This window comes from Saccostrea echinata, unplaced genomic scaffold (genome assembly GCF_033153115.1).
Source record: "Saccostrea echinata isolate AGI-Se365-2 ecotype Australia unplaced genomic scaffold, CSIRO_AGI_Sech_v1 ptg000062l, whole genome shotgun sequence".
NCBI lineage: Eukaryota > Metazoa > Mollusca > Bivalvia > Ostreida > Ostreidae > Saccostrea > Saccostrea echinata.
Genome location: NW_026889811.1, coordinates 8,083,688 through 8,107,472, shown reverse-complemented (window position 1 = coordinate 8,107,472; position 23,785 = coordinate 8,083,688). Strand labels below are relative to the sequence as shown.

The 23,785-nt window shown below is 33.1% G+C and overlaps 3 protein-coding genes across 4 annotated transcripts; 2 read left to right on the top strand and 1 right to left on the bottom strand.

The window, feature by feature from the left end:
- Positions 1-1,396, bottom strand: LOC133175350 (craniofacial development protein 2-like). The gene is made up of 2 exons (XM_061310444.1): positions 560-1,396; positions 1-474 (listed from the first exon to the last, which is right to left on the bottom strand). The coding sequence occupies exons 1-2, from the start codon at positions 1,394-1,396 to the stop codon at positions 1-3; spliced, it is 1,311 nt and encodes a 436-aa protein (XP_061166428.1).
- Positions 1,397-3,695: 2,299 nt separating this feature from the next.
- On the top strand, positions 3,696-12,254 carry LOC133175339 (terminal nucleotidyltransferase 4B-like). The gene is made up of 11 exons (XM_061310433.1): positions 3,696-4,191; positions 4,708-4,831; positions 4,971-5,017; positions 5,163-5,283; positions 6,290-6,385; positions 6,549-6,689; positions 8,051-8,264; positions 9,065-9,188; positions 10,380-10,568; positions 11,044-11,167; positions 11,467-12,254. The coding sequence occupies exons 1-11, from the start codon at positions 3,827-3,829 to the stop codon at positions 11,947-11,949; spliced, it is 2,028 nt and encodes a 675-aa protein (XP_061166417.1). The 5' UTR covers positions 3,696-3,826; the 3' UTR covers positions 11,950-12,254.
- A 3,364-nt stretch (positions 12,255-15,618) lies between these two features.
- LOC133175377 ((Lyso)-N-acylphosphatidylethanolamine lipase-like) lies at positions 15,619-19,830 on the top strand. 2 transcript variants are annotated; one of them, XM_061310474.1, is made up of 6 exons: positions 15,619-15,686; positions 16,735-16,823; positions 17,049-17,594; positions 18,041-18,152; positions 18,972-19,158; positions 19,377-19,830. In XM_061310474.1, exons 1-6 carry the CDS (start codon positions 15,649-15,651, stop codon positions 19,632-19,634), a joined length of 1,230 nt encoding a protein of 409 aa, XP_061166458.1. In that variant the 5' UTR covers positions 15,619-15,648; the 3' UTR covers positions 19,635-19,830. The 2 variants fall into 2 exon arrangements, with proteins under 2 accessions (XP_061166458.1, XP_061166457.1); XM_061310473.1 differs by lacking the exon at positions 15,619-15,686 and adding an exon at positions 15,896-15,960.
- The last annotated feature ends 3,955 nt before the right edge of the window (positions 19,831-23,785 follow it).

The window sequence follows — 23,785 nt, the reverse complement described above, 5'->3', positions numbered from 1 at the left end:
CTATCTCTCTTCTTGTTCTTTTTCTGTTGTCAGCAGTGTTCCGTGTTTGTCCTTGATAGGTCCTCCTGCGTTTCCTCTAAATTTACCACAAACTCGTTTTGTGATCTTATATACTCTCCCTTGCTCTCCCCTTACTGCCGCTTCCTCTGCCTCAGCTGCAAGTTGGTCCATGGCTTCTCTCTTGTCACGGCGTGCAAGCTTCTTGACTCTCTTGCTGGCCTCACTGTACAGCTCCTCTTGCCTCTCATGCAGTCGTGGGGACTTTATCTGCAGCATCTTTTTCTTGATTTCCTTTCTCTCCTCTATAGCAATCAGAGTTTCCTGCTGGATCCAGTCTTTGTTGGTGTTTCTCTTGCGAAGGCCTAGTTTCTTTTTGCTGCTTTCAGTGTACAATTGGGCCACTTGCTTCCATGTGTTGTCCACATTGGTCTCCCCACCTTCATCTGCTATGTCTTGCAAGATTTTGGAATGTTTCTTAAATCGTTGATGAAGGCAGCTTTCATGGTGTTTTCCCTCAGTCTCTGAATGTCGAAACGTGCTTGAGTGTTATAGGCCTTACCTCAGTTTTCTTCAATTTGATCTTAATGAGTGCTGTCACCAGGTGGTGGTCGCTGCCTACATCTGCACTCCGCTTGACCCTAACATCTATTAGAGAGCGTCTCCACATGCCATTGATCATCAGGAGGTCAATCTGGTTCTTGTCCCTTCCATCTGGTGAGTTCGAGGTCAGCTTGTGGATATCACGATGTGTGAAGAGGGTTCCTCCTATCACTAGGTTATTCATAGCACAGAACTCCACCAGTCTTTCGCCATTATCGTTCCTGGTCCCAACCCCATGCTTTCCCATGACTCTTTCATAGTCGGTGTTCTTCTTTCCGACCTTAGCATTGAGGTCCCCCATGATGACAAAGAGGTCGTGCCGTGGGGTTTTCTCTATCTCTGCCTGTAGTTGACTATAGAAGTTGTCCTTGGCTTCATCGCTACTGTCATTAGTTGGTGCGTAGCATTGTATTAATTTGGTGTTGATGTGCTTGCCCTTCAATCTTGCGCTAATTAATCTATTATTTATGGGCTTCCATTCCAACAGGCACCGTTCTACACCTTTCCTGAGTATGATGGCTACTCCTTCATGGTGTAGGTTGTCATCTCTCCCAGAGTAGAGGACAGTTTGTCCGGTAGTTGTTTTCATCTTTCCAGATCCAGTCCATCTGCTCTCACTCACTCCTAGGACGTGGAGATTAAACTGTCTCATCTCAGATGTTACCTGTGACAGCTTGCCTATCTCATACATTGTCCTCACATTCCAATGCCCTAGTCTGAGCTTGGTTTTGGTGGTGTTCAGGTCATCCCTCATTTTGCTGGTAACGTCCTTATGGCTTTGATTGCCAGCATTCATACGAGTCTCATTGAACTCGGAAGGCCTTTCACACGCTGAAGTGAAGGTTATTCTTGTTGCTGTTTCCGTAACTTTCTCCTTCTACAGGACAGGGTTGTTAGCCCTGAGCCCAATCCCCAACCTGGAGGACCAGGGTAATTTGTTTATGGTTTCCTTCCACTAGATCTATGGCTTTACATGGATGACGAGTCTAGATCTGCCCGTGATTTTTAAGTAAGAGTTTATTTTCTCCTAGGTAATTGCGTTACCGGGCTAACGCCACCATCTGGACGGCCATTTTCCGTGGCACGGACAGAGTTGTCAGAAGTGTGGCTACTCCAACAACCTTATGGCATTTACTCTGGATTTCTGTAGGGTTTACTCCTTAACCTTTCCTTCTCCAAAAGGTCTCTACAAGGCAGTAGTTCATCGCAATTTACCCATTGCTGGGAACTAGGATTGCAGGCACCAAGGCATATCCACTCACCGGTGGGCCAAGCGTACCGTGCATTTAGGGGCCTAGTATCCTCCAAGACCTTGTGGTTCTGCTTGGGGCCGTAAGGTACCCAATTCCCATCTGCTACCTCGAGAAGGATCCCATATCTGGGCCATATAGGTCCAACTGTGGAGAGGCTATACCTGGCAGATAAGACTTACAAATATAATTTGCTTATTTTTCACAGCAAGCTGCTAGCCAGGGTGGAGCTGAAAGCGGGAGTGACAAGTACAGACACAAACAGACACACACACTGTACGCATCACACAGCCATTTAGAATTCGTTTAAACGAATTCAATTCGTTATAACAAATTCGATAATTCGTTATAATGAATTCAACAAATTTGATATAACAGATTAAATTCGTTATAACGAATTCAAAGAAATTGTTATAACGAATTAAATTCGTTTAAACAAATTCGACAATTCGTTATATCGAATTCAAAAATATTATTTGATAGGTCCTAAATTGGCTTCCGTATTGATTAAAAATTGAATCGTTAAAACGAATTTTATCAGCGAGTCATTATAACAAATTTAGAAATTCGTTTAAAATAATTTAAATTGTTAAAACAAATTTTGGAATTCTTTACAACAAAGTCATAAAATCTGTTATAACAGATTTAATTACATAATAACAAATTTAAAAAATGTTATAACAAATAATCGAATGCCTCATAACAAATTCAAAAATATTTTTTATAGGTCCTAAATTGGCGTCCGTAAGAACAGTATAAAATAAGGCTGTATTATAAATGTTTTCCAAATTTTCTTATTCATTGCTTTCTTAACATATTTTTTTCAATTTAAAAGCAAGTACAGCTCGATATCTTTATTATCAAAATATTCATTTTAAAATTGATTAGATTTTATTTTCCATACTTTAAAAATTAAACATGTACATGTGTAGTTTTGAATGTCAAACAACAATGGTAAAATTAATATCATTTTCGTTAACATAAGGTTCTCTAATTTTTGATTTTGAGCTTCCGATGACCCTCCCTCCAGGGATCTACCCCCGGCCGGACCCATTGGAAACCTCAGCAGTTTCCAGACCCCTCGTCATCTAATATAGCTCCCCCCCCCCTTCCCACTTTCTGATACAAAATAATGAATCCGCACCTAAGTAGGAGTCTTTAATCCTTCTTCATAGACAACACACTCAAGGAAATATTTTCTCCTGCTCTTTTTCTTTTTTCCATACTACCCCCCCCCCTTTTTTCTCCAACGCAAGCCTTGGTTCCCAAAAAACAAACGATCCCTTTTCAGAATAATTTCCTCTTAAAAGTACATGTACATAGAATAAATATATGAATAATAGCTGTTAAGTACTTCAACCAAGCACATGCAGCTTCATACAAGTTGGCAGATTGTTAATCATATTTACATTAATTATTGTTCCCAAAGATATTTGGTTGTTTACACCTACACAGGTAACACTATTTTTGTAAAACACTTTTTCCACTACAGGTGACACGTTGTTGTGCAATGACATGATATTGACTAGTTAAACACCCCGTTGCGGACCCCATATTTAAACTGTCAAAGTAGCACATGCTGTCCGTGAGTGAAGTTCCTTATGGGGAACCGTAGTATATTTAGGATTCATCTGGGTAAAAACGATGATTGTATCTGTCAGCAATAGCTAAAATGTCAGATTAAGGTAATTGGAAGTTTTGGTATAAATTTATTAGTTTCATTTAAATCACATACCCTTTTGCATTAATTCCCAATCTATTTTACCATGAATGATTGGCTTATTTTGTCGTTTTGTCGATAGTGGAAATTTCCAGATTTTTTTAAATGAATGTTTACGCATGCGCATGTCGGCTTCTCCGACGACAAGATTCGAAGTCAGCAGTTGTACAGATTGTATCCGAATGTAAGTGAAATTGTGTGAACTGGGACGAGGGAAATAATTCCTTCTTTTATTTTTTCACGAATACAAGTTTGAATGGATCCAAGAATAGCTTGGTATTCACCTGAGCAGTTAGGATTAGCCCATGACATTTGGACGAGGATCATCGAGACCCAGATAGGCGTGGATAATATGTCGCTGAACAATTCAAATCATAATTTGGACCAGAGGCCACCAGATTTTATTTCGCTCAGTGTAAATAACAATCTAGCACAGAAACATGCGCCTACGAATAAGCAGTACAATATTCAGAACCAACAGAACAGCTTTAAAAGAAAACGAGAAAACAAGGCTAGCACATACGGTCTGAATCATTCGTCCTACAAACATTTTTTGCATGAAAATGGTGGATTAACACCATGGATCCGAAAAGGAAAGGACTACCCACCAAATGTTATAGGGTAAGTACGGCTAAATAGACCTGTTGTTTTAAGGGAAATAGTATTCATTCACAATCACGCCCACGCATGACAAGTCATTCACAGTTCTCTCAAAGAATGCTCAAACTTACAAAAATAACCAAAAAATATCGAAGAGTATGTGACTAATGAAAAATATTAATGCTTTTCTTAAATTATGTGAAAGAATAATGAACAACATTGTATGAAACCAACTGAAAGATTATCATTCAACTTTTTCAAGGTTATATAACATATGTCAAGCCGTTTCTCCATTTTGTCATTTTTACCTTTCAACCGCCTTTCAAAGATTATGTAACTTGGTATTGATCTGTGACCTTTCTTAAGTACTGTTCACGATATTGTCTTGAATGTTTAAAATCTTGGATGGTTTCAGAAAATAAATGTTTACCAGAACACAGTTTTCTTGGTTATCAGGGCTAATGGTTTGAGAGAATATATTGTAATTATATTCATTTTCCAATTGAATTTATTCTAGATTTTTTTTTTTAATTTCAGGCTCCATGAAGAGATTAAGGATTTTTATGAATATATGTCACCAACTGCAGAAGAAGCAAACATGAGGAATGAGGTTGTTCAAAGAATTAAAGATGTTGTCAAAGAGCTTTGGCCAGAGGCAAAGGTTTGTGCCTTAAATTCTACAATTGCAGTTTAGTGAAAAAAAAAGATAGCACTTTTTCACTCAAGTTTGTAACAATTATGTTTTTTTTTAACATCAGTTGTATTCTTTAAGGTGTAAAGAAATTTTTCTGCATTTTTAGGTGGAAATATTTGGAAGTTTCAAAACAGGGTTGTACTTACCGACAAGGTATGTTATGAAGCTTTCAGAAGTCCCTTATGTTTTAGAATGTCACTCATATCATTTTTAATTCCAAATTTCTGTTGAATTTTAATTGAAGTAAATTTGCAGAGGAAAAAACTAAGCAAAAAATAACAAATGTTATATTTTGCAGTGATATTGATTTGGTTGTGTATGGAAAATGGGACAGTCTACCTCTGTTCACCCTGGAAAGAGCTTTGAGAGAAAGAGGTTATGCGGATCCAGCCTCTGTGAAAGTGCTAGACAAAGCTTCTGTAAGTACATTTTGTAGTTATAAACTCATTAGAAGGGGCAACAAGGGGGTGGGGGTAGCTGCAAAATTGTAGCTCTCTGGTTGAGAAAATTCAGACAGATAAACCAGAAAGCTATAGATCCAAGCATTGTAAAAACCTTCAAATTATGGTGCTGCTTGTTTTTGTCACTTGCTTTGAGTATTATTTCTTGTATTTTATGGGTTCCCCAGCTTTAAGCATGGTATCCTTTAATTAACCATATATTTTAATCCTATTCCTGATACTTTATTTATACCTTTCAATGGTTCCAAACAGCCCTATATGGTCTTGGAGTATCAGTTTTAAAATTCACATTCTGACATCCACGTTGTTTCTAAATTAGCATTTCCAAATTTTATTTATTGAATTTCTTTTTATATACTTATGATATGTCTTCTTTATAGATGATATTTGAACTTCCAAATTTTTTATTTACATTTTCTCTGCATGTATATATGTTTTTTGACAGTCTTTTTTTTTGGCATGACCCCCAACATCGGAATGCAGATTTTTTGAACTGACATTCCAAAGGCCATAAAGGGCTGTTTGAAAGGTAAATTAATTATTATGAATAGGAGTAAGATATGTGTAGATTCCATTCTTGAAGCGGGGGAACACATAAAATAAAATTTAAAAAATCCCAATTGAACAACAAAAAGGTGTCGCCATAAATTGTAGGTTTGTACTTTGTTTGGATCTGTAGCACTCTAGTTTATCTGTCCGAATTTTTCAACCAGTTCTGCAGCTAGTGGGAGGGATAATTGTATGTATTACAATACTCTTTTTAATTAGAAAGAAAAGTATTAAATGGCTACACATTTTAAATTAAGGAATGAAACCTTCATTGGAATAAGATAGTTTTGTTAATCATCATCTTTATCAAAGAAACTTTGGACTTGAACCAGACTTGTCTGTTAGGTAGAGATGATTCTGAAAATATATATGTATGTAAAGGATATATATAATGAATATGTATATATTTTTCAAGGTTCCAATTATCAAAATGGTGGACCTCCAAACTGATGTGAAGGTGGACATAAGCTTTAATACACAAAACTCGGTGGAAAGTGCTCAGCTAATCAGTGTAAGCAGTCAGAAAAAGATCCAAATTGAGAGTTGAGAAAATATATATATATATATATATATATATATATATATATATATATATATATATATATATATATATATATATACACACTAATGTAGATGGATAATTTTATCATTATTAATATTTTTTATCCTTACAGAAATTCATGACTGAATACCCAAATTTGAAATATTTGGTCTTGGTGCTAAAACAGTTCCTTCTACAAAGAGATCTGAATGAAGTGTTTACAGGGGGAATAAGTTCCTACAGCCTCATCTACATGACAGTCAGCTTTTTTCAGGTAAGATGGTAGCAGAAATGTTTTATTGTGGCCAGGGTTCAAAACTCAAGCCTGACATCCAGGACTAAGTAATTCTTGTTTGGGGCTCTGTATTTAGAATCACCCATAGTCTGGGGGACTTGGCATTATTGTAGTTTATTTCAAAGAACCTGAAAGATAGATCATTAACTCTTAAGAAGTGAAAAAATCTCTTGATTTTTTCATTAAAGTGGATGATTTTGTACAATGACAGTTAAAATGTTCTCAAAAATACAATATTTTTTTTTTTCATTCTTACTCAATTTCCCAGTGTTAGTGTTAGACTGTAAGAACATGGGTGTCAGGACTTGGTTAAGTTTGGTTTTATGGCTCAGCAAACTGTTAATAAGAGACCTTGATGATTGATTCAAAATGTTAGCTCTCGGTGTAGTAAAAGTCGAAAGAAAAGAGATCTGGCGATTTTCAAACTGATTGGTAAACATGCCATATAACTGATGAATCAAAGCAGAGTTGTTCATGGTACATGTATGGGGAGAAAAAAAGCAGAAAGACAGTAACACATTGTTTTTATTCATTCAGAACAAATAATATTTTTAAAATGATTCTATAAATGCAGAGTTGGGCATATCTTCCACGGACTTGACTAAAATTCACCTTTCAAGTACCAGATTTGAGCATCAAAATTTTTTTTTAAAAAATGGAACCCCTGATTGTGGTCTCATTAAGGATTGTAGGGATATATAATAGAACATAGGGCAATATGAACAAGTACTTTGGAGCTTGTTCATATTCACAGGGATCAGTGTTTGTGGGCAATCAAAATTTTACTGGTTCATGGGGACATAATTTCATGAGTAACTCGTACATAAATAAGATTTAATGAACTATTATGTTGAAAAATTAATGATTCTTAGGGATGTAAACTTGTGTATTAGGGGGACTCAAGAAATCCATGAATATTGGTCCCCCATGAACAATGATGATTTACAAGCATACTTTTATTTGACTAACAAACAATTCAAATGAGCAGGATTAAGGAAGTGTTAGTATTTGAAATACTAAAAATATGTGGCACTTTTGAAAATTGTCAATCATCCATTTTAAGTTCTATTATACTTTTGAAGTAGATTACATCAGATTTATATTCAATTTATCTTTGCTTATTGATTTATAGGGTTAACAATAGGATTGATGATTCCAAGAATATGTACTTTCATTTTTGGTTTGGTTTTATTTTCAGAAAATTGGGCTTAAAATGAAAGTAAATAACAATAAAATGTAAAAAAAAAAATACATAGTAAATTGTTATTAGTTTAATCATTCATGCACTTCAAAATTGAGATCGAAATTGTGATTCAAGAATAATGCACTTTTTTTAATAGCTTCATCCAAGATGTGATGCATTGGAGCCAAATGCGAATCTTGGAGTTTTGCTGATTGAATTTTTTGAACTGTATGGAAGGAATTTTAATTACTTGAAGACAGGAATACGCATTAAGAATGGAGGGTCATATGTACCAAAAGACGAAATTCAAAGAAGCATGGAAAATGGATATAGATCGTCAATGTTGTGTATTGAAGATCCTTTGACAAAAGGTTTGTTAGAGCATATTACCCATGTCCTTATCATCAATGAAAATTAATAATTTTTTATTAAAATTCTGAATAAATTTTATAAACCTGCAGGATTTTATTAAGGCATGCCCTTGAAATGTCATATCATTGTTATCAGTTCATCTTTGAATGATGAATGTGTTCATCCATCTTCAAAGATTCAGTATTTTCATTGTATATTAAATATTGTGGTCAAATATTACTTAAAGGTATGTTGTGATTTGAATTTGCAAATAAGATGAATCAAAGGGGTATAAGAAATGGATTAGGTGTAAAAAGTTATTTTTAGAAGCAATTCATGCATTAAAACTGGCTAGTATTGTATGTATTAAGGTTGAAGTAAGTCAAAAAATAAATGACTGTTTTTGCTTTGAAATGTCATTTCAAAATGTTAGAAGGCTAAGTAAAATTGAAATTATGGTTCTCAGGCCAATTTTTGAGGGGGGAGTTTTTATGTTCCTTTTTAATTTTATCACCAATAAATTTTATGCGGGAGGCATTATTACATTTCAGAATTTTATGTAAAATTAATATAAATAACAATTCTTTTTTCATAATTATACTTGAGTCATTCTGCAGATCATTTTTAAATCTCACAAAATTACCAAATGAGGATATTCAATGTCTTGTTCTTGGATATGGAAGTTATTTCACGAGTGGAACAGAATTTTTTATTATATTTTCATGAGTGCGAAGCACAAGTGAAAATATATTTAAAAAAAAAAAATCCTGTCTCACGAGCTTATAGAAGTAGAAATTTAAATGTTGTTATTTTTTTTTAGGAAATGACATAGGAAGAAGTTCATACGGTGCTATGCAAGTGAAACAGGCCTTTGAATATGCCTACATAGTTTTAAGTTACACAGTAGGCCCACAATATATGTATTCAAGAAAGCCAAAGCATAGGTGAGAATTGAATAAATTGCATTATTTTTTAAAGTTGTTTTTTGTTATTCAAATTGAGTGATATCTACTCTCTATATGAATGTATTGGAAAATTTCAGATATTGTTAAATGCAAAAAAAGATTAACCCAGACTATGTACACGTTCCCTTTATAAATAAACAAGTCTTCAATCCAGATTATTTTTTAGGATAATTACAGTAAAATTAGAAAAAAAAAAGACTAATAATACCTCAAAAGTGTCAACAGATTTGAATTACCAATTTTTATTGCAAATATAATTTTACATTATACATTTGTATAGCAAGTGAAAATATATAAGTAAGCTGAGTTTTGCAAGTACAGGTAGGAAAATAAATAGGAATTTTTAAGGTCAAGATCTAGTAAATGAAAGGTGCCTACAGATTTCTCAATTTTTTTAATCATCCTTTACAAATATAACTTGGTTAAAAAAAAAGGTGTATCTGGACAACAAATAAACATATTTTAAATTGTCATTTTCAATGAAAAATGAGAGTCAGGTATAAATTTTGGAGTTTTTTTTCCATCTCAGAAAAAGAAAATGCCCATAGTCTCTCAGAAAATCTTTTTTTCATATCTTGACCTTTATGTAAAATTACATGTATATTAAATTAAAATTAGGTATCAAGGTTTGTTTTTGACATGATTTCAAATTGAATTCCATGGAAATGCTTCCTTTTCTACATTATTCTGTTACAGTCTTAGAATATATGAAAAATTAAGTTTAAATCAATTATGACATCTTAATGGATTTAGCACCAAAATGACAATCTAAAATCGTATACTAGATCCTGAACTTAAGAGCATTTTTCCCTTATTTCAAAAATGTTTCATAAAAATATTATTTCAAAATCAAAGCATAAAACACCTTGCATAATGCTACCTGAACCCCTCTTTCAGCACAGTAGGTAACATGAATAGGAATAATGGATGAGAGCACATAAGAATTACTCATTTTAAAGTATAACTTTCATTGGCAATCTCTTATTACTTAGCATATTTCAATATCTTTATCTAGATGCATACTGTTACAAATACGCTTTACCAAGCTGGAAATCTTAATCATCATTATGCATTTAGGATTAATAATTTATCGGTTCAAAAGAAGTTGAATAACTATTATTTTTGTTTTTTATCAAAGTGTTTGTGATAAAAGTGATTATTTTTCTCCAGCATACTTGGTCGAATAGTCAGAGTGACAAATGAAGTTGTGGAGTACAGACATTGGATTAAAGTAACATTCCCTCGTAAAATCCCAGAAAACAACATGATGGATTCCAGAAGCAGGAGCTATGCTAGTGTTGCCAATGGCAGCAAAGCTGTGGAATCTAAAAGTGATGTCAGTAATGAAAGCAGCAAGAGGTAGGTGGAGGATCTGTAAATCCAAAAGTGAAAGTTGTCTTCATCCTTCATTTTTCAAATCTCAGTTTTGCTCCTATTGGGCATTCAGTCATAAAATGAAAAATATTTAAGAACTTTAAAGAAATCTAACATAACTTTGAATTTTTAGAAATGTGAATAAAATGATGGTAATATCTTAATGATACAGTGATTCAATAGTTACCGTTGCATTTGCCAGTTTTATAGGAAGTCTTATGTACTGGAAATACATTAAGCCTAGGGGTGAAAAAAGACATGACGATCAATACATTGTACTAAGTCTCATAGGTCAAGATCTCAGAACAGTTGATTTTGTTGGTAAAAAGAGGAATGAGTTGAGGGAATGTTAGCATAAACACTGCATTTTTCATTCTGACAAAAATAAAGATAAGTTGTAAGTGTTGTATATTGATAATAACTGTTTAGTACAAGTAATGAACAGTATTTGTGATTATAGGTGTAATGAGGATGGATCAAAGCCATGCAATCCGGAGAGTGAACAGTCCGACTCGAGTTCTGTGTACAAATCCAGCAGCAGCTCAGCTAGCAGTAGCTCCACTTCTAGTCTTACCAGCGACACAGTAAGTAGTGCAGCTTGGTATATTAATTAACAGAGTAGAGCTACAGTTTGTGAAATTCTTTAGAAGGAAAGAAAGTTATTTTTCCTAGATCTTCATTAAAAGAGACAGAGAATAATTTGGTTGAAGTGAGTATAGTGAAAATATGCTGTTTTGAACTGTTCCTTAATGATTTTGAAGAGATGTGTAAGTGATTGTTTAAAAGTGAAAAAAAAAGATCTTATAGGTGTTCTTTATAGAAATGGGAAGTTTGTGGAATAGGGAAGAAAGCAGGGAAGTAAAAAAGATTATTCTCATTGTAGGACTCGGAACCTGATCCTCAACAACAGACTGAAATAGAAGTGACAAAATCAACACCCACAACTCCAGTCAAAGTGGAGAAAAAGACAGCTGTTGTCAGTCAGGAGTACACACGTAGTAGAGACAGGGCACATAGCAACAGTAAACAAAGGACAGGTTCATCCAAAAGTCGAGACACTAGTTGTAGTAGTGTGTCCTCCACTCATTCAGCAGGTTCCAACAGAACTAATGTAAACAATGGCCACAGAGGTTATAATAACAGTTACGAGAACCGTGGAAACAGCAATAGAAACTCTGGCCACTATGACAGCGGACCGCCACGAAAAGCATATCACGGAGGAAGTGCTCAAAACAAAAACAGCTATGAAAGTGGTCGCGTTTACACAAGGACGAACAGTAGTAACAAGAAGAAGAAAAACACAGGAAATGGGTATGGTTATAACAAGAGGGACAGTTATCCAAGTGCCACTGCAGGCCACAGGTAACCCCTACTTAGGCCCGGAGTGGCAGTAATCAATGGTGCCCTTCAAGTGTAAGAGGAGATCTTTGTGTGTGTTTTGTGTTACGTGTGTGCTTGTCTATTACTTGGTGCCTCATATATGAGTTCAGGAGGCATAAAAATGAATATGGATAGAAAAATCTTTTTGTGTGTGTTTATGAACATTGGACAAATCTGTAATTGGTATACATGTCTCAAGATATTATGTTGTAAAATGATGTGAATAAGATTTATTTTGGAGATTCAATTTTTTCTGTACATGTATGTTGAAACCTTTTTTTTTTTCAAATACCAAATGTATTTCAACAATCCAAGTCATTCACTTTAATAAGAAATATGGTAATTTATGTATGAATTGTTCTTCAAAGGCGTAAAATTGGGTAAAAAGTATATATATCTATTAAATGGGCAGATATTCTTGTTCACATCACAGTCGGATTATGTGATATCAATGATTTATGTGATATATTTTCCATTCTTCACCTTACCATGTTGACAACAAATATCATTTTCCTTTTTTTTTTTTTTCTTGATCTCTTTTTTAGGAGTGAAACGGTTCACCGCGGTATCGATTCACCGCGGTATTTTTTCTCGGTTTGATACTCGGTGCAAAATCTCTAATTTTCGGTTCGGTTCATTTTTCGATCGGGATCGTTATTCAGTCGGGTTTGGCATGAGGCAAAACACGTTACTCAGTATAAATAAGTATAGAAAACGTAAATTTTTGATGACTGATAGCTTGTAAATAATTTTTGACAGTCAAATAATTTTAATCAATTTCTTCTAGTCAATTTGCAAATAAAATTTGTAAAATATGTGACTAGATTTGGAAAAACAAAGCATAAAACAATGTTGAATTTGTTTCTTTCTATCAAAATGTATCGTATCGAAAATAACCGAACCGAGACAAAATTATACAATACGTATCGAACCGTGAAGGAGGTGTATCGTTTCACCCCTACTCTTTTTTTTTTGGTTAAAAATATACCATAGCATTGTATATTTTAATGGATTCAGTGTGTAAAAACATTGCATGAAAAACTGAAAAGACGTTGGACATGATAGTTATTGTTCATAATGTACATTGTTTTTATGAGAAATAATAATGTTGGATTCAAAAGAATCTCTATAATTAAAAGCACAATATAAAATATGCAAAGGTCTTGATTCACTTTTTATCATGTCATTTTATTTTCAAACAATGTTGTGTTGTTTTTAAATACTGTTTTAATATGTATTTCGGCTTGTTTTAAAGCTGTATTTTAAACAAGTTGTGTTGTTTGAGAGTCGTGTTGAACACAGACTTTCAAAAAAAAAGTCCGTTTTCTACACAGATCATGTGTCAATTATTTCTCTTTGTGCCTTTTCATGAATGAACTACTGTAAAAATTTAATAGGTGCTTTTTATACACATCAGAACAGACCTAAAAACTTACCGCTTACTGTGCCAGCAATCAGGAAATAGTGCTGTCCATTCTGTATGGCTATTCTTTTTTTTTTTTTTTTTTCTTTTAAAGTATCTGTTGTAATATGTTCTTTATTTTTACTATTTTCAAATTAAAGAAGAGATTGCTCTTATTTTGTATCCTAAATTTCTCTCTCTCTCTCTCTAGTATTTTCTGTCTTTCTCTCTATCTTTAGTATTTTTTAGCACAGTTGATACTTAAAGTTTTTATTTTGCCTAGACAATTTACCCGTAGTTTCCAAAATTGAAAGCCAGATCCTTTGAAATGACAGCTATTGACATTTTTTTTATGTGTGTGTATATACAAGCCTTTGTGGTACATGTACATGTATTGATATTAATAATATTGTGCAATTATTCTGGTTATTAGAGAATTAGAATGTGGAAAAGAAAGAGGACCAATTGATTAAAGTTCTGTTTGTTTAAATGTATTATATGTTCATTGGACACCCATTAGATCATGCATGGGTTAAAAAAAAAGTACAAAATCAAAAAAAAAAAAAAGTGTATAATATTGATTGGAAAAGAAAAATCAATGCATCATTTTTGTTTGGAACCTATATTTAACATAGTGATTTTATGTATGTGTATATGTGGAACAAACTGTAGCAGAGCACATGAAGTTATTAAGTCTGTGTTTCTTTTTTTTTTCTTCTCAATTTAGGTTGATAAATTTTATATCAAATTGGTATCCTATTAATGAAATGACTATGGTGTAATTTAAAGATGATCCTTGAAATCCATTTCTCGAGAAACTGGGGTAGACTGATGAAGTGTTAAGTAATCTTTTTAGATATTTGGTCATTGGCAAGGATAATGTCTCATGTTAATTATGAGATAAGTGTTGATAGAGTGTTTGTGTTCATTGTTAATTCACTGTTTTGTCAAACTTGGTTTACAGGCATTGACCCTTGTGTAAAAGTGAAAGATGAATGAAGTGTAAAATTATATTAAGACAATCCATTTTGGTGATAATGAAAAAAAAAATCTCCACCATTCACATCCAATTTGTGGTATTTGATTTTAATATTTTAAAATCTTTTTTTTAAAAAACGTTCTCTCATGTTCTTTCTTCCTTTGCTCTGGATTTAAAACTGTGACAATTAACTGTATTTTTTTCATATTTCTAAAGTTATCGGAACACATATCTGCCAGTACATTTGTAACTGTTATGTAATCTCTAGTCATTTTTCTTATACCCAGCTGTTTATTTAAGTACATGTAGAATTCCAGACATGGTACTCTAGGGAATTAAGTTCATATTGTGGCAGCAGTTTAATTCAAATAAATATATGTTTCTTGTATTGATGAACATCAGGTGTGAAATTAGCATTTCAGTTCTGGGGGGAAGGGATAAAATAATAATTTTAGTTTTCTGTTTTTATGTGAAATGAAAATGCCTTCGGCTTCATGTGATTCTCAAGTTTATAATTTTTGTGCATAGAAAAGATCTGTGCCATTTTTCAGTTATAATTATTGTTGATATGTTTTATTTCACAATGTTAAATTTGTCATCATTTTTGTATGAAAGAAAAAACACAAAAAAATTTGAAAAAAATAAAGGCATTTAAAAATAACCATGTTTTCTTTATTATTTAGTGAATTGTTTTAATTATTGCTAAACAATTCAGGCATAGTCAATGTGCAATATTTTATCTTGTTTGGTGATGCATGAACAATCAAGCAGGCATTAATAATGATATAAGCAGAATCTAGTTGTAGCCAGAAGTCGGGTGGGCTTATATAACACAAAATTGTACTAATAGAGATTTTTAATAAGAGTGCAAATTCCGCATGTGATTAACTGATTTAAATTGTATGTGGAAACAGTGGCTTGTGACATGTACAAACTTTTTCATCTTTGATTTAGAAAAAAATATTTGAAGGTAAAAATTAAACATGACTTATTTGAATGACTGCGAGTAAAATAGTTCACAATACGGAACATCGGGACTTATGCAATTGGACATCATTTCCCAACATTACGCAGAGGTCTGTTAGGGGGTTCTTTTTGGTGAACAATGATGGCGATCGTGTGGATATTGAAAACAGTGGCATTACTTTACTTCTTCCCAAATTTGTAGTGTTTTGCTAGAAGGGAATAGAATATTCCATCAAATTCTAGATTTGCTCGAAGTTAATTTAGCCAGACCCCTTTCTTTAGGCCCTCGAGTCACGTGACACTAGCAAACCATCGGAACAATTGATAGCTGAACGGCCATGGTGGAGAAGAACAGTGAAGTAACCGACGTTCAGAGGTAAAATATATACATTTATCGTATGTTGTTATATGTGTTATATTTGTTTTACATTAACATAGTTCCAACAAAATGTAAACTTTGTTTTATAGGTAAAAGAAGGTCTTTTCCGTCTTGTGTATTTATTTTTAACTCGAGAATTCCCCCATATCCATTCGGATATCCTCGGATTTATTTACGTAGATTCTTTCATCAATGGGGTTCTTTACATGGATGTAATTTCTTATTTAAAAGGCTATTTCAGGGCGTTGTTGCATGTATTTGGGATAATTTTGTAAGTATTTTAAGTTGGTACTTTCTCCGTTGTATCGACACACACTGTCCTGCCCAGCAACATTATAGTTACAAAGCGTTTGACATAGCAGAGGGATAAGGCAGTATATAACTTGTTGGGGTCAGAATGTCATGGCACAGTGACCCAAATAAGTTTTCTTGTTTTGAGACTTTGTCATTACTACGTGTGTTCTTTATTATCAAAAGAAATATACTTTTAATTTCACTTTAACTTTCCAAGTTTTTTTTTAAATTTACACAGAATTTTGCAGGCTTTCTTTAAAAGGAAAATGTTCACCAGGTCACAGTGATATCAAACCTCTGTCAACATGGCCAATGAAGCCCCAGAATTTGACCCAATAAAACAATAGGAATGTAGGCATACTTATTATAAAGATTAATAACAAATCAAACAGCCCATGGGATGGGAGGGAGAGGGATGGTTCCAAACATCTTCAATCAACTAAGTAAAAGTACTGGTTAAGTACTTATTATTCACAAATTATTTTTCTATTACCGGTACTAAAATTACCCTATGTGGAATTTTTAGCAGGATACAAATTAAGCTATTAATCCTCAAAATGTGGTACTTATTTTAAGAAGTAAATTTTAGTCAGTTTATAATGCTGATATTACCACCAATATGGAATAAAATGTTAGCGATATTAAATTTTAGGGATTTTAACACCATCACTAAGAATGTCAAAATTAAATCTTCACTAAGAATGCTGCTTATATGATATTTAATGTGTATTTTTAATTTTTGACATTTCAGTTGTAGTGCAGTTTACCCATCAAGCTGGTTTTCGTGGAGGCCTACCTCAATGGCTAAGCTTGCACAAGCTGAAAGAAAAATTCTGCAAGGTTAGAAGTCCCAAATAAAGATTAGATTGTTAAGGTTATTAATTAATTAGTAACCATGGTAACAGTGATATTCTACACTACAGTCTTCAGCAGTACCTGACCTTGTTACTAGTATTTAGAGTTTTTATTAAAGTTTCATATTGCTCAACTTTTCAGACAGTCTACAAATTCTGTACATGTCACACTAAACAAATACAAATGTACTTCTATTATTTTACTGTACAGCATTTTTGAGGAAAACAACATATGATACAAAGTATGTGACATTACCGAAGACCCATCATAGACTGTGGACATTGACAGTGGACCACAAAGACAATGAGACCAATCAGAAAAAAGTTCCTCTTGTCATGGTCCATGGAATGGGAGGAGGAATTGGACTGTGGGCCCAAAACCTTGGTCCCCTCAGTGAAAACCGTCCATTGTATGCTTTTGATGTGTTGGGATTTGGACGAAGCTCAAGACCACATTTTAGTTCAAAACCTGAAAAAACTGAACAGCAGTTTGTGGAATCTATAGAAGAATGGAGAAAAGAAATGAATATCCAAGAAATGATTTTACTGGGGCATAGCTTGGGAGCATACATCTCGGGGGCATACAGTTTAAAGTACCCAGACCGGGTCAAGCATCTTGTACTGGTGGATGCCTGGGGGTTTCCAGAGAAACCTCCTGAAGACCAACAGAGGCCAATACCCATGTGGATTAAGGTTATAGCCACTATTATAAAACCTTTCAATCCACTGGCTGTTCTACGTGTGGCAGGACCATTTGGTTTGTATATTGATATTGTATATTGCATTATGGAGGACTGACCCTCTGCTAAAAGCATATCCTCAAAAATTGTAAAATTATTGTTTCTCTTATGAGATTTTCATCACCTATAATATGTCTCAAATTTTGCCCTGCATAGCGTACATAATTGCTTGCGTTTCATTTTTGTCGCCATCTTAATCAACATGCACTGTTTCAGAAATACATGCATTCCATATTTAATCGAGCAGAGGGACAGTCTCCATTCATGTAATAAAAACAAATCGATAAAAAACGTGTGAATGTGAATACTGTCCAGATATATATATATATATAATATTATCTAACTCAAAAATAATGCTCTTGTTTGAGAGTTATTCCCCTTGATTTCTATTATTGACATATGCATTGTTTAATGATAACATTTAGCATTTAGTATTTTAAGTTTATAGATTTGTATATTCTAGGGCCAGGACTAGTGAGACGATTTAGACCAGACTTACAGGACAAGTTTTCAGACACCCTGGAAGATGATACAATATTTGATTACATTTATCACTGTAACGCACAGTCACCAAGGTAAAATTATCTATCCAATTACAATTAGGATAAGGCAGAAAATGAAAATATATTCTGTAAAATATGCTTATGAATTTACATCCACTGAATATTATTTCCATTATTTCTTATGAAAACCATTGCTGTTTATCAGTCAGTAAATGACACTAAGCAAGCCACCTACATAGATTTCTTGAGCAACGGCTGTTCTACCAATTATGCTTACAATGACATATACATCTCTAATACATTTTTGATTTTACTTTGAATGTTTTTTTTTTTATACACGTACAGATATTTATATAAACAATAAAATGTCTTTCTTTGTTAATTTATGCGGGTTATGTATTTTTTCTGCAACAGCTGCGACATTAATTCTCGTACTAACAACCAAAGAAAGCATTTTATTGTTTAAGACAAAGTGCCAGAGATGGATGTTTCTGCTTCATTATAAATGTAATTCATTATATCCATTTCAGTTCACAATATATTTTAAAGCCATGGGTAATGAAAATTACTTGGCTGTAAGAGTCCATTCATTATAAGTGTGTTTACTTAATATAAGCTTGTTAAATACAGTATTGCTACCCAGTAGTGCAGTACTAATTAAGTGAACACTCATATTTAAGATTAATAATACTGGTATTCAAGATACATCTTGTCACAGGCACCTGATGTTACTTTTTTTCTTTTAATAAAAAAATATACCCCCTACCTATTTATTATTAGGTAGGGGGTATGTTTTTTTTATTAAAAGAAAAATAAGTAATGTCAGGTGCCTGTGCATCTTGTATATAATTCAGTGCAGTCCATAAGATTAATTATACTTACTCTTTATAGTGGTGAGACAGCTTTCAAAAACTTGAATACCTCGTTTGGTTGGGCTAAAAACCCAATGATCAATCGTTTACCTGACCTGAAGAAGGATGTACCGGTCACTCTGGTGTATGGGTCCAAATCCTGGGTGGACAGTAACACAGGCTACCACATCAAGTACCTCAGGAATGAAAGCTTTGTAGAAGTGGCTGTGAGTGATTTATTGTATATTACCTTATTGGTCAAAGTTCACATAAACTCAGAGACATTACAGGCATTGCTTACTGTTCTTAAGGGTTTTGTAAAATTTCAATAAAGATCATTTTAATACTTTCAGCATCTTAGCTTTAATTTTTTGTACAGATTAAGATTTTAATTATAAGATGAGATGTATTTATACAAGTTAGAAAAGATTATTATTTTTTATAGGTTGTACGTGGAGCAGGTCATCATGTCTACGCCGATAAACCAGACCCGTTTAACAAACTGATTCAGAGGGTATGTGACGCAGTAGACAATAATACAAACCCCAAACCTCTGAAATTTCGGGAAAGTTTCAAAGCTTCAAGTGACTCATCTACACACACATCTAAGACAATCTCAGAATCCAAGAGTTCAAAAAACTTGGTGACAGAGGAAACTCCAGATGATGAGGACAAAGAAACAGTTCCTGCTCAAGTTTTATAGCATACAATGGTGCCAATTTATTGTTTTCATTAGTTTTATTTAGTCTCAATTTATTTTTCATTTTGGCTTTTTAATTGTTTTTCTTTTTATGCGTATGGGTCTTGATTAAGAATCACCAAATGAATTGTTTAACTCTATTTTTTTTTAGATTCAAAAATGATTTTATGATTTTTAAAAAAAAAAAAAAAGAATTTAAGTTTGTTCTGTAGATCAAGTTGTCATCAAAGATTTTTACTCTTTTTTTTAATGAAATGGTTTTAAATGGTTTAACTTGAGCTGATGAACAATTACGTATAGAATTTATATGCATAATTAGAAATTTTGTGTTAGTTAATTTATTTTCAATGTTACTTGTTGTTACAGAAATATATAATGTTAACAATAACTGTATGTAATGAAAAACATTTGAAAACTGTTGAGAAGGATTCAGCTACATAAAGAGTAGTTATGAATTACATGCATACATTGCAATTGAAATCAGAGGGGCATTATCAATGAGTATATTTGGATCCAAATTGACAGCACATTTTCAGGATTTTTTAATTATTTTTATCACAGTGGTATTTTATTTGTTGGATCTCCAAATTTATCAGTTCATTTTGTTCTTATTACCTTAATTAATTTAATAGTTGAAAGCACTTCTCTTGTAACTATGGACATTCACCTCTGTTCAAAATATCTGTATTTGAGTTATCTTACTTTGTACATGAAAGCTATTTTTATTTTATTTGCCATGCATACAGTTCTCAATTCAAATAATTCAATGTACATAAACCAAATGTGCCCATTTTGAGAAATGTAGTCCCAATATATAAAAATGTATTCTTCCATGACAAAAGCTAGAACATTTCATGAGTATATATATTTTTTGCTCTAATTTCAATGTTTATGCAATGTGCTTCTATATTGTTACACCAAATACATAGAAAAAAAACTTTTTTGTACCTTTTAAAAAAAATCTTTGAAGTAAAAGCTTTAGAAAAGATAATTTAGACTGTTAATCAGCAAGCTGACACTGGGACAGCAAAAAAAAAATAAAAATAAAAAAATAAAAAAAAATAAAAAAAGAAGTTTTTTTTACCCTTTTCAGTGCTCTTGCACTTTCAAGGATAATGTATATAGCAATTGCTTTCTAGTTCATACAATTTACTAATGAGCTCAACAAAGCAGCAGTGAAACTCATGTCCATGGAAACATAAATGAAGTCTCTTATCAATTATAGAGCTGCACTGATAATTAAACTTTGTCACCTCAAGACTTTTTATCCTGAGAATTACACATATATGGCAGAATTGATGATAAAACACATTTTTTTTTTATTTGTTAAATGCTTTTGTTTCTAAAATTATCAACTGAAAAATGAAGTACAGGTACTGGGGAAGAAAACAGATCATTGCTAGAAAAATAGATTATTGCACAAAATCACTTTGGGAAAAATTAAAGCTGACATGAATTCTTAAAAATGCAACATTTGCATCAATGTACGACTTGTTTCATACCAACTATTCCGCCATATTTCTTTCAGATACCTTGTCTTATTGTAACGATATATACCCAATTGCCCTCGTTACACTTGAGTGAATTTTTGGTTTGGCTATCGACGCGTGCACATCTCCGATAGTAAAGTATTTGGAAACACATGAATTGATGAAAACATTTTAAAACCAGAACAGATAAAAACAGTAATAATGATAATTATGAATAATTATCGTTTTGAATAACATAAATGCAAGTTTGGAAGAAAAAACATAGTTGCGCGTGTTTTTTAAAAGCATACCAATATATGCACAATAAACTTGAAATAATACACAGTAAAACTCGTACAAACAATTTGCAATAATCTATCGTAAGAATGGAACAAACCACCACTTCACCAGCGTATTTCCTATGCATTCAAATACAACTGATGCATATCGAGAGAACACGTCGAACACTGTAAACTTATTCATACCTGGAAATAGACCACTGTACCCGTTCGAAGATGTGCGCATGCCGAATAATTTACACCTTGTATTCCATTTATTGAAATATGCATCACAAAAAGTAATAAACTCCGTAAATAATCAACAGTAAACACATTGTCACTTCATCGTACAGCCTAGCACTCGAATACGCTTAGTCCGTGCTGATCAGATTTTGGTCAGGGAAAATATCAAAAGTAAAAAAGGGAATTAGTATTAGCACGACTGGGTAAAAAATAAGAAATCACTAAAAAAAAAAAGTTTGATTGCTGATTATCTGAAAAATAAACTGAGTAATTTGATGTAAAAAATGATTTAGAACACGACATGAGAGCATTTAACCAGAACACAAATTAACAAATATACACATACGTGGAGCGGGGGGGGGGGTACTCTCTTTTTTCAGAGTGTCTTTCAGGCACGTAGCATCTAAGAAATAATTCACACTTTACCTGAAAAATCTTTGACAAGCAAAAGAAATTAATAATAAAAATTATAATAATTATGGATGGGGAGGGGCAACTTTTTCAAGGATTTGACTATAGTGCAACAAAAAGTGGAGGAGATCAGCCTTTGAGTGTGTATCTCATACTAAACAGTAAAACATTATGCTCGGAAAAAGGGGGCATCCCCCACCCACGTGTTCGACAGGGATTTTTTTTATTTTAAGACTGGCTCCCCCCCCCCCAACTCTAATCCAACATTATTGTACATTGTACTCAAATATTTTTCTGCCGAAAATGATAGTATGAATAGAATCTGTCCCTCCCCTGACTACGGATTTTTTTAAATGCCTGTTTTCCTTCTTCATTCCCCCAATTTTTAAGTGCCTAAAGTTTCTCGTTTGCTTGTCAATCATTATACTGTCCCCGCTCCCCCTCGCATACACACATTTTGAGAAACGGTGCTACGTGCCTGTTTTATATGCATGTATAGAAAGTCTTTTCAGATTGGAGAGTTTCCGCAGGTAGTCTAAAATTGGGTACCTATTCAATTTCTTGTATTTTGAGAAAATCTTAAAAGATAGTTTAAGGATTACTTAAAACCTAAACCGCAAAGTTATAGATAAATATTTTTTTGCATTTTCATACAAGTATACTCTCTCTCTCCCTCTCTCTCTCTTATATGTAAGCATCCATATATTTACATATGTAAGAGTAATAATGCATATAAAATCCGATGTAGTAAAAATCTTGGAAACGATATAGTCTTTAAAAGGGCAGATTGAGGAATTTCTCTGGGGCAGGGTGGATCAAACATGTGGACCCTTATCGTGTACTTTCCAGAGGAAACAAATTCAGTTTTTTGTTTCTTTATACCTCCGAAGAGCACAGAGGGTTCCTACGAGAAATTTTTTAGACAAGAAAAAAAAAATCAAAATAAAAAAAAAACTTTTGTGTGTGTGTGTGTGTGGGGGGGGGGGGGCACTGTCAGGGGCACATTGTTTTTCTTTCCTATAAACTTTGACTATTAATTATATAATATTTAAAGAAATAATACACATGCACGCAACCATATTTTAATCATTCAGTCACATCACAAAATTTCTTTAAATATCTAAAACGTGTAAATATGTGTAAAAAAAAAAAACTTATGTAATTTAATAATTAGTACTTTTGCATCGCCTCGTGATATCTTTGGCAATGCGCTCGAAGATTGTTGAATCACACCACTTCACATTTGGGTACACGGTAGAAATATTTCAATTATCAATATTACTTTGACATATACTAATAGTGTAATACTTACTCAACTTCAATATATACAAAAATATGTACTGTAGATTATTTTATATACACATAATTATGTCTGTGCTTGTTGGTAATTGTATCAATCGTGCTTGTAATTCGTGACGCCTAAAAGGGCCCTGATTTGAACAAATTGTTCAGTGTGTGTTAATTTAAGATATATCAGTTTTATATCTAAAATAGTTGAGGCCAGTTCATTGCAAGTATTTAAATATATTTGATCAAGGAAAATCCGACCTTTTTCCGACGTTTGTTTAAAATATATTGAAAAATGTATTCTACATACCCCCCCCCCCCCTTTCATTTTCTTAAAAGATGTAAGATCCGTAACAAGAATGTATGTTTATGTAATAAATTTGTTGTAATAAAGCCACATTCATGAACAAATTTACTACATGTACTGACAACAGTTAGTTCGATTTCTGAAACGTTTTATTTGCGT